We start from the raw sequence: 11,043 nt of genomic DNA, 5'->3' as shown, positions 1-11,043 counted from the left end.
CTCCCTGCATCTACTGTTGTTTCAAAACACCTAGTCCTTAAGAGTTAATGCATGTCTGTTAATTCCTCAAAGGGATGGCATGGAACTCAGGGGAGAAATGGTTAACCCTTGCTTATCTAGTTACTCCCATTGGTTGGAAGTATTCCACAAGGCCATAATTAGCATTTTGACCGAGAGGATGGGGTAAAAGTATCTCCTGCTCCTTATTGCCAATACTCACAACCCTAGTGGTACTTAAACGGAACATTTATAGAAGGGGGGGGGGACTGAGATCTTTGGTGCAGGCCTAAAATGAGCATGCCAGCAGAATCAAAGGTGATGCTAGCAAATTTGGTTATTGGAGGGCCAGCAACTGAGAGAGATGCAAGTAGGCCAGGCATGGCCAAACTTGGCCCTCCAGATGTTTTTGGACTACAACTCCCATCATCCCTAGCTAAGAGAACAAGTGGTCAGGGGTGATGGGAGTTGTAGTCCCAAAACATCTGGAGGGCCAAGCTTGGCTATGCCTGAAGTAGGCCAAACCTGTTAAGAAGTGTGACCTAAATAAAACAGTTCATGGCTTGGAGCTGAAGTTCTTTCTGATGATTTAAGACTATTCTCATACTTAACACGGGTTCAGCAGTTGGCAACCCTACTGTCAAAGCATAAAGAGGTTTGTGAATGGCACAAGGCCAAAAGACGGAGGGGCTTACAGGACTGAGCACCAGATGATTAGTGTCAATCAAGCAATTTTAAAAAAGTGACTAGGACCAATACCCCTCCCATTGTTTACCTCTTATAAAGCAATCCAACTCATTCCTAGAACTATGATCTCCCAAGTGCAGCAGTTCCTCTGCCAGAGAACCAAGAAATCTTATCATTAACTCACACCAATGCCTCTTTTCCCTTCAACTCCAGTCCACTGCAGAAGAGAATTTGGCTGTAGCAATTATTGATCGGCTAACTTAAAAGTGATTTTAAAGCACAGACACAAAACCAAGAACCTGTAAACTATATCATTTATTGTGAATAGTTTTATTTAAACCAGAATGCCATAATGTTTCAAGATGTCTGTATATTTTGCAATCTTGCCCTCCACATTTTTCTCTGCCTGCTTTTGGAGTTTCTACAAGAAAAGAAAAGAAAAAGTGAATTTATAGGTAGGCTTTGTAAGAGCAGAAGAGGTCTGATGTTAAGAGAGCACAACATGCACACACAACTTTACATACAGATGGAAGACAGACTGTTGGGGGGAATTAACCAAAGTTCAGCTTAGGATATCTTCAACTCTCTGAAGCCTATTCACTTGCTGGTGTGGCATAAATAGACACTCTTGCCTGTAATAATGATCTAAAGGTTCCGTCTCCCCCTTCATTTTTAAATTAAAAGGGAGAAGGGAGGGAGAGGGGTTCCTTTCTCCACTAAACCCAGAACACTCCCCACAATAATTATGCGTTCAGGCTAACTCACCTTCAGTTGCTTCTTCTTTGTGTAATGAATCTTGGCCTTTGCCTTGCGCTTCTCCTCCAGGGTAGCTGTGATGGCCTGGTACTTCCACCCAACCTCATGGGCAAGGCGACCCAAATAGGCAAACTGTGGTTGGGAAAGACACGCATTAGCTTACAAGCCTCCAGCACTGCAAGGTGCTGTTCCAGTGCACAAAATGTCGCTGCCCACACACAAAGTTGGGAGCTACCTCCTCGCTTACCCCTTCTTGCCTCTATTCACTGAATCAGACACAGCAACTGCATGGAGGCCTTTCTCCCAACCCACATGCTATTGCCCACAGAATTCCGCTTTCAATAATATTCCTAGGGAAACTATTGGCTCCGTTCCTGGCACTTTCACCACCAGGCAAACCCTCCATCCAAGCCCTCAATACAGCACACGTTATGAACAGGGATTTGGCGCCTGTGGCTCTCTGGTAGTTGTTGCTCCAAGTCCCATCAGCCCCAACAAGAGCGATCAGGAATGATGGGAGTTGGAACGCAACAAAATCTGAATGACCCCACAAGTGACTCCTTAGAGCATGGGTAGGCAAACTAAAGCCCGGGGCCCAGATCCGGCCCAATCACCTTCTCAATCCGGCCTGCGGACGGTCCGGGAATCAGCGTGTTTTTACATGAGTAGAATGTGTCCTTTTATTTAAAATGCATCTCTGGGTTATTTGTGGGGCATAGGAATTCGTTCACCCCCCCAAAAAAAATACAGTCCGCCCCCCCAAGGTCTGAGGGACAGTGGACTGGCCCCCTGCTGAAAAAGTTTGCTGACCCCTGCCTTAGAGCCCAAATTCCTGCTGCTCACGAACTGCTCTAATTTATATATGCCTTGCTGCTTACCCAAAAGGGCTGTTTGGTCCCCACTCAAAGCACAAAGCTCCAACTATGAGGGGCTGGTCTCAGATGGTAGTGCATGAAGAGTTGTGGTCTCATGGTCTTGAGACTCGAACTAATGGTGGAGTGTCATCATCACTGACCAGCCAACAGCAGCAGGCAACACTTGGTGAGTGCAGTAGCTAAGGCCATCTTGCCAGGAACAGTCTATTTAAGGCTGTTTCTGATAGGCTGAAGCAAACACCAAAAGAAATCAGTTGCACAGGGGACAAGGCAGGTTTGACCATGACTGAGGTTTCAAGATGATCACATGGAGAACGAAAGCTGCAGTGGGTCCCATCAATAGACTAAGGATGCTCCCAAAGCAATTCCTTCAGAATTTTGTTCTTAAATACTATTTGTGGGGGCTTCCAGAAGTAACATATAAAGCTTATTGTGAGTCAGTCCATTTGCTCCAGTATTGCTGCTCTCCAAGGCCTCAGGCTACCTCTCTACAAAACTACACAAGATTTTCAACTGGAGATGCCCAGCAGATGCCCATGCAAAGTGTATTGCTCCAGGTCTAACTTGGGGGGTGGGGGTGGCAGCGTTATAGGCCCTCCCCCAGTTAGTGCTTTATGGCACTGGAGTGCAGAAATGTTGGCAAACCACTTTGTGTGCCCCTCACTGGAGCTGTAAGACGTCTACTAAAAAAATGGTAAAAAATACCTTGCGTGTGGGCTTGAGGCGGACCACTTTCAGAGCGGCAGGGACCACCATCCTCTTGCGCTGTAAGAGAACACATGTCCCATTAAGCAATATATGCAAGACAAAGGCAACTGTGAGCACTCCCAGAGGTGCAAAATCTGCCTCAGCGTTTGGAATTTTTTTCTCACTCTTCAAGTCAAACAATGTAGGTATAAGAAAAACATCACTGACAGAACAGGATCAGGAATAATGATGGCAAAGCACCAAAGGCAGAAGGAAAGTTACCTTATCGTAAGGAGGAGGGATGCCATCAAAGACCTTCAGCCTCTCCAAGGCAGCCTGACCCCGTTTGGTCTTGTGTGGGAGCATTCCTGCAAAGAGAGAGGAGATGTGAAGAGGCTGGAGGAGAAGAAGAACTCCCAGGCTAGGATAAAGAGCAGTATGTGCCCTCTAAAAGAAGTGTGAAATTTAGAATAAAAATTTGAGGGTGGGTTATATATGTCAAGGGGATAAAGAACTGCATAACTTTTAGAAGGCAGCTCTGTATTGGAACGTTTTTAATGTTTGAAGTTTTTCTGTTTTATATATGCTGTAAGCTGCCCAGAGTGGACGGGGTATAAGTAATAAATGTACTACTATTATTAACAACAAATTGCCTTTTTAGGGCAAATTCTGGAAATAAACACCAGTTGGGATGTATATACTGACCACCCAGTATTAGGGTAGCTTTAAAAAAACCTGATCTTTGCTAATTGCAATATAAACACATGAGCTGGCATTGGAACACACCTATCCACTGGATTTCACACTTCTCTGAATACTGTGATACTAGTTTTTAGCTCAGAACACATCAAAATGCACAGAGAACTGTGTATTTTGAGAAAACACACATTAAATATGTACAAGCAGTGAGTGATCAGTTTAGGTGTGTCTGATATGTGCATGACCATGAACGCTGAACCTGGAAGTGACCCCAAAACATCACAAAAGGGGGTGTTTGCAGGCTTTTTCAATGGTATTTCAAATATACCCATTCATTTCAATGTGTGGTGCCTTGGAATATAACCCCCATGTAAATTGGGACTTGCCTGTATGTAAGTGCATGTGTAAAAGACAGATAAAAATTCACACATTCAACACAGAAATGGAACCAAAGAGACCCATGAGTGAATATGTGAGAAAGACACAAATGAGTAGACGTGTTGATTCCCACTGAATACTGATTTGTGAATATACCATGTGATGGGCACGCCCCAACACGTTAATTTATCTTCTTGGTCAGATAAAAGTTGTTGAGAATACACCTACCTCGCACTGTCCTCCAGAAGATCCGGCTAGGGGCACGGAAGTGGTAAGGACCACGGGACGGGTTGGTGTTCATACGCTTACGCAGGAAAGCAAGATACTTCACTGGGAGAATGGGAAGAGAGAATGGCAGTTAGAACAGGATGGCCAGAAAGTTACCATGAGCACGAGGCTGGCAGATATGCAGTTAGATGTATACTACTTACCTAAGCGTGATGGTTATCAAGCCAGTTTGCAGACTTTTCAAGACCCACCTACTCATTTCTTGTTGTCTAGAAACTATGTTTACACTGCCTCAGGTTAATAACCACAGCAGTCAGAACAGGCCCCGCAGAACATAAAAGCCTTTAGGTCTTCATGCAGACCACAGGTCTTACAGACTCTATGATTTGTACAAGAACAAGGCATGCTGACGAGGAAATATTCTATATCAAATGAGTACCAATGAGGCAGAACTTGCCATGAGAGGCGAGTGGTGGTCTCAGATGGTAGTGCATGTAAAGTTATCTCATGGCCATGACACTCGAACTAATGGTGGAAAGGCATCATCACTGACCACCGTCTCAACCATCCTGTTCCTCAAGCCAATGCCATTGCACACCAATGAGCAGCAGTGGCAGTTACGACTGGCTAGCTAGTCCACGACACAGTATCATAAATGTGCCAACGGAAGCTGGCAAGAATGACAACAGAACAATTAAAAATGTCTAGATGTTCTCAATATCTGCAGATGGTTTAAAATATTTCATAAATGTTTGAAATATGCTCTTAAATGTTAAAAATAATTAATATGCCGCTACCCAACTGGGTTCCTCCAGCCACTCCGGGCAACTTCCAACAAATTAAAACACAATACGACACCAAACCAAGGGATTCTTTGGGAAATAGGGTAGGATATAATTTTTTAAAATAATAATAATAATAATAATAATAATAATAATAATTATAGTTATAAGCTCAATGGTATGTCTTCTGGGTAAGAAGGAAAGCCAGAATCTGAATTTATGCAAACATGACACTTGCAGAGATGGTCAGTTGGCACAATGCTATCTCCTTCCTCTAGACCTGGCATGGGGAGGGTAAAGAGCTGAGCAGCCCACCGTTAACTGGCTCTTTGTCCTCTGCAATTCTCTTTATGGAGTCCTTACCAGCGAGCATCCACATTTGACCCAAACCACCTCTGCAGCTATAATGGCTAGAGAATTACTCCATTTAAAAGGATCAACGGAAAGACCTATTTGAAACACCTAAGAGCTGCCACGGACAATATGGAACTAGATGAAACAATGGTCTGGAGCAGGGGTAGGCAACCTAAGGCCCATGGGCCAGATGCAGCCCAATCGCCTTCTAAATCTGGCCCATGTATGGTCCGGGAATCAGCGTTTTTACATGAGTAGAATGTGTCCTTTTATTCAAAATGCATCTCTGGGTTATTTGTGGGGCTTAGGAAATCATTCCCCCCCCCCCAAAAAAAAACATAGTCCGGCCCACCACATGGTCTGAGGGACGGTGGACCAGCCCACGGCTGAAAAAGGTTGCTGACCCCTGGTCTGGAGCTTGCTGTAAGGCAGCTTCCTAGGTTTCTCTCTGATCCCTAGTTATCACTGGAAAAAAGTATTCAGCTACATTTTGTATACCGTAAATGCTATTGCTCTCTAGTTCGTCTTCTTGAAGACTCAAGGATCACTGCCAATGCTCCCATTTGATGAAGCATACACATTCCCCAGTAAACAAAAAAAACCACTGGGCCTTGTAGCATATAATACTTATGCTTCAAACCTGTGAAGGTTTTATTATAGAGGCCTACTTGGTCTCTATAATTATGCCAACTTTATTCGACACCTGGTGAGGTTAACTTGCAACGTTCAAGATACTGCTGCACTTGAACTCCCACCAACTCCAGTCTACATGGCCAATGGTTAGAGATTATGAGAACTGGAGTCCAACAACATCTAAAGAACCACAGGTTTCCCAGCCTTGTAGGGGATAAGATTGTTCAGCCTCAAAGACTGAAGGATTGGCTATGCTTGTCTTAGATGGAGACTTTGCTTTATTATAGGCTTTGGAGAAACATTCTGTCCACAACATAATGCAAGTACTTTGAGAGAGAACAGGAGAACAAGAATCCTAGCCAGACATTTAGACAGATTTTGATATCTGCTATGGTACTCACGTTTGTTACGGTAGAAGTTGCCGGATATGTTGATCCCTTCACATCGCACGACTACCACTTTGCGCCCTGGGAAGGGGAGGGGGAAGAATGCAAACTGAGATTGTGTCCTCACCACAGAGCACAGGCCGGACACTAAAGTTCAGAAGAGGAACTCAATAGTTTACCTGCCTGCTACAGACAAGGTAACCTCATGTTTCCCAGCCCCTAGCATGAGACTTGAAAACTGCAAGCTGAGCCCATCATTCTAGTACACAACAGACACCCCACTCCTTCTCAGCTGTGTGCTCCAAAGTTGGCCAAGCTCAGAAATCACATGGATCTTCCCTCATAAATCAATGTAATGGCACATGTGTCTCAAGTTTAAGAACCTAGGTTGAGCCCCTACCCCAGGCTTTGGCAACTTAGTGCCCGCCAGCACAGCCACAGTTCAGAACACACCACGTAACAAGGTTAATAGCATTTGGGGAGTAGCAGCAGAACCCTGGTTCCTTATCGTCTGATTCTCCTACTTGGCATGCATCCCCCAGTAAATACTTCTGAGGGAATGTAACCCTCAAGAGAGAAAAAGGTTTATCATCCTCTACACTAGAAACTAAGCCTCTTAATTTGAAAGGCCACATTCACTTTGCAATCCTTGGAGAAATCTAAGTTCGAAGCGCTCCCAGAGCAAAAGAATTTGCTATCACAGTTGCAAGTCTAAAAAAACAAACATCCTCACAGACTACTCCAAAGCATATCAGAAGGAGCTGAACTGTTAGAACAAAAAACTGTGCACCCTCTGCCTGCCAATAATACTCAGTAGGTTGAGCCTCTTCCCCCCTGAAACTGAATCTTACCCAGCAAGACTTGCTTAGCCACAATGGCAGCCAGACGACCCAGCAGGTGGCCACGTCCATCAATCACCAATACCTGGAGAAAGAAAAGAGTTTTAGTTGGGGGCCATGTAAGCTGATAAAGAAAACGAGGGGGGAGAAAACAAATTATTTTATTAGTCCAAGTAAATGTTAATGCTACGGCAATAATAAAGGTCTCTTGAGTGAAGCCATGGGGTTTTCCCAACCCTTCCAAATCAACAGATGAAGTTTCAGGGTTTCTGCTTGGCTTACTTCAATCCATGATGTAACGAAGTCCTATCACACTGCATAGTAGTCTGGTTCATATTTCCCAACCAAGTACCTCTGCATCCTTATATGCCTGTTCTCTCCTGCATAGCCAAACTTACTGTGAAAGCTGCTATTATTGCAATATTGCGCCTGCTGCTGCACTAGGATTTTATCTTATTGGCTCTTCCTTTTTACCCACACCAGCTTCTTATATAGCTGTACAGTTAGCCCCACTTTGTATACGCCCTGAGAACCTGTGTAACAAGCTATAACTCTCTATATTCAGGTAGGTAGCCATGTTGGTCAGATGCAGTCAAAATAAATAAATAAAAAATGTTCAGTAGCACCTTATAAGTGTGCATGCACCCAAAAGCTTATACCCAGAACAAACTTAGTTGGTCTCTAAGGTGCTACTGGTTAATTTTTAAATTTATTATAACCCTCTATAATAGCAAACTGGTGGAAAGGAGCAACAGAAATGGTGGCAAAATGAGAACTGAGCTGGAGATATTGGCTTGCTCAGAGGCACTACACCATTTCAGATGCACAAAGGCTTGAGCATGGGAAGAGTGGGGCCAGGAGAGAGAGAACAGAGAGGAATAATGAAATACGTTATCCAGAAGAATACAGGTTCCTGACTGGGATCCTGCACAGAAGCACTCCTGCTGGAAAAAGATGTGCTGCCACATTTAAAATGGAGAGAAAGAGACTGTGATGGTGCAGAAAGCCGTTGCTTGTAGAAGCCCCTCTCCTTTCACTCCAGATGAGCAAGACTGGCCTGTACCTAGTCATTTTTTCTTTCTTTTTCATACCTAGCCTACCGATTTACATTTAAGTATTAAATAGCCTTAAATGATTACTGTGTGTGTATAGCTCTCTGCACCACCACAATCTCTTTCTCTCTTTTTTAAATGTGCAACATCTTTTTCCAGCAGGAGTGCTTCTGTGCAGGATATATATATTGCCGTCGAACACCCCCAATTCTTCCTTCCATTCAACATAAACCTGAAAATGTCAAGTCCTCCGTAGATGTTGCTTCCGATTAAAGAAGGAAAACAGCAACGTGGTGATGGGGGGACGAGGCCCGCTCGCAGGAACCACGCGGTCCATATGTATCCCCATCCAAGCGGCTAGTCCGCGCTGACGGGGAGCCACTCCACACGGGCGCATCATCAGCATGATTAATCCCGTCCGAGGTCCCGGCCCCGCACGCAAAGCCGGCAGCCTCGTCTCACCCGCCAGGCCGCGCTTCCCTCCACGCCACGGGCCCCCGACCCTCCTCGGCCTCCTCCCCACCAGCCAGCGGCAGGGAAGGAGGAGGCAGGATGCGGCCCAGCACGAGGCTCGCCGCCCGTCCGCCCTCCCAGCGGGCTCCCTGCCCGTTAACCTCCGAGAAAAGCAACCGAAAACCCCTCAGAATCAGCCGCACCTTTGGCTCCGCCATGGCTGCTCCTCGGCGGCCGAACGAAAAAGAGGCTCCGCCCAGAGCACGCCGCGGGGTTACCCTTTCCGGCTGCTACCGAAAAAGGTCGGAAAGCGCAGGGGCGGAAATGACGTCGACGGACAAGGCCGCGCGGCGGAGCCGACAGTGTGAACGCCGCCCTGGTCGGCCGGGCTTGATGACGTTAAACGCAGCCTCGCCTCTCTACGCCTTTTGCGTATCTATGTACTGGAGCAACCTCCAACATTAGACCGGGAGCGAGGCGCCTTTTGCTTGGGCCTCATTTCCCCCACCCCACCCTCAGCTTGTTGTAACGCATTAGAGCTGTCACGCTTATTAATTAGTCTTTTATTTCCTTTTTAAAAAATCTTTATTATATTGCAAAGTACAGTGGTACCTCGGGTTACATACGCTTCAGGTTACAGACTCCGCTAACCCAGAAATAGTGCTTCAGGTTAAGAACTTTACTTCAAGATGAGAACAGAAATCGTGCTCCGGCGGTGCGGCAGCAGCGGGAGGCCCCATTAGCTAAAGCGATGCTTCACGTTAAGAACGGACCTCCGGAACGAATTAAGTACTTAATCCAGTTGTTCTTGCCTTATGGCGTTTACTGATCCCCTCCGTGTCACTTGCTATCCCACCAAGTGTGTCTGCAGAATTCCCAAGGTGGCTTCAATGTGGATCAGTGGTAAAGAAGCTGCTTTGTATGCAACATGTTCCAGGTTCAATTTGCATGATCTCCAGGTAGAATTGTTCCCTCTGCCCTGTTGGCAGCCGCTCTGGATTGCTGCTGACGGTCAGACAAGGTCAGGTGCAGTAGATTATTATCCCATCCGACCTGTGGCCAAGTTTGATAGAAACTTTTTGATAATACAGTGGTACCTCGGGTTACAGACTCTGCTAACCCAGAAATAGTATCTCGGGTTAAGAACTTTATCTGAGGATGAGAACAGAAATTGCGCGCCAGCGGCACGGCATCAGCGGGAGGCCACATTAGCTAAAGTGGTACCTCAGGTTAAGAACAGTTTCAGGTTAAGAACAGACCTCCAGAACGAATTAAGTTCTTAATCTGAGGTACCACTGGACCCTAAAAATGGCCCAGAGCAGAGAACACCAAAGGGGGCGGGGCTTCAATTTTTTGCCTGTGCATTACATAAAAGAAATTATTCAAAGCATTCACTCTAGAATGATCCAGCTGAGAGGACAGGAAAGGGAGAGAAGGAGGAAGAAGGGCTTAGATCTATCTTGGAAAGGGAGACAAAAGCTTCCCTGCGCTGCTATGGGCCATGTAAGATCTGGACTCCCTCCATGCAGACTGAAGGTGTAAATAGGTGAATAAACCATCTTTCTTCTGCCATGTCTTCTATTCTCCAAAGGGACACAGATCCTGTGTGTGCGCCTGGGGCTCCATGGGCTTTTGCCACCGCTTGGCAGAGAGAGGGGCAGACCCACAGCTTTTTCAACATTATTAATTCATGTCAGCAATGGTTAAACTCTTAACCAAGCATATCAGCTTTGTCTTCATACTGGCACAATCCATGCGGACAAAGGCACAGCCTGCTAAATGCTGACAATCATGGTCAGCGCTTGCAGATCACTATGCAGAGGACTTGGCAAGCCCCATGCTTAGCACTCGCCAAGTGCAATCTGCTGATCCTCGGGTCATGTGAGGCTCCATGCTTTACAAGACCTGATGATCAGTTGGTTGGGGTTTGCGAAGCCCAGGTCTTTACCGGCACTACTGGTCAGCTGATTGATGGCTCCTGCAACTCCTGTTTGGGTTGAGTCGGATCTTTTACCTGCTCCAGCTCCAAACCTTAAGTTTAAAATGCCAAATTTGGAGAGAGAAAATTGAGAGACTACAAAACTCAGAAAAAGGCAAAACACAACAAATCGTAGGCTTCTTTTTACAGAATGTTAAATGACATCTCATGGCGGGTGAGGTTCACATAATAAGCAGACGTCCCCTTTGCATCTAATTGCATTTTATTCCAAAGCTTACAATCAACATTTGCTAACGTT

General features: G+C 45.7%; 1 protein-coding gene and 3 non-coding genes across 4 annotated transcripts; all 4 read right to left on the bottom strand.

Moving 5' to 3' along the window:
• Nucleotides 1-980: 980 nt before the first annotated feature.
• RPL13A (ribosomal protein L13a) lies at nucleotides 981-9,129 on the bottom strand. The gene is made up of 8 exons (XM_053363387.1): nucleotides 9,010-9,129; nucleotides 7,314-7,386; nucleotides 6,478-6,543; nucleotides 4,308-4,409; nucleotides 3,285-3,370; nucleotides 3,021-3,080; nucleotides 1,450-1,572; nucleotides 981-1,105 (listed from the first exon to the last, which is right to left on the bottom strand). The coding sequence occupies exons 1-8, from the start codon at nucleotides 9,022-9,024 to the stop codon at nucleotides 1,019-1,021; spliced, it is 612 nt and encodes a 203-aa protein (XP_053219362.1). The 5' UTR covers nucleotides 9,025-9,129; the 3' UTR covers nucleotides 981-1,018.
• On the bottom strand, nucleotides 2,372-2,458 carry LOC128401084 (small nucleolar RNA Z195/SNORD33/SNORD32 family). The gene has a single exon (XR_008327432.1). It is a non-coding gene; the product is annotated as a small nucleolar RNA Z195/SNORD33/SNORD32 family (small nucleolar RNA).
• Nucleotides 3,156-3,234, bottom strand: LOC128401085 (small nucleolar RNA SNORD34). The gene has a single exon (XR_008327433.1). It is a non-coding gene; the product is annotated as a small nucleolar RNA SNORD34 (small nucleolar RNA).
• Nucleotides 4,780-4,863, bottom strand: LOC128401083 (small nucleolar RNA Z195/SNORD33/SNORD32 family). Its single transcript, XR_008327431.1, has one exon. It is a non-coding gene; the product is annotated as a small nucleolar RNA Z195/SNORD33/SNORD32 family (small nucleolar RNA).
• Nucleotides 9,130-11,043: the final 1,914 nt, after the last annotated feature.

This window comes from Podarcis raffonei, chromosome 13 (assembly GCF_027172205.1).
Source record: "Podarcis raffonei isolate rPodRaf1 chromosome 13, rPodRaf1.pri, whole genome shotgun sequence".
Classification (NCBI taxonomy): Eukaryota; Metazoa; Chordata; class Lepidosauria; order Squamata; family Lacertidae; genus Podarcis; species Podarcis raffonei.
Note: the sequence above shows the minus strand (reverse complement) of the source record. Positions and strands in the feature narration are given on the sequence as shown.

What these genes read in the sequence shown, in the direction of transcription:
- RPL13A (XM_053363387.1), bottom strand. An exon ending in CAACTTCTACCGTAACAAAC is followed by an intron (nt 4,410 to 6,477) that starts GTGAGTACCATA and finishes CCATTCTCCCAG; the next exon opens with TGAAGTATCTTGCTTTCCTG. An exon ending in TCCCTCCTCCTTACGATAAG is followed by an intron (nt 3,081 to 3,284) that starts GTAACTTTCCTT and finishes GTTCTCTTACAG; the next exon opens with CGCAAGAGGATGGTGGTCCC.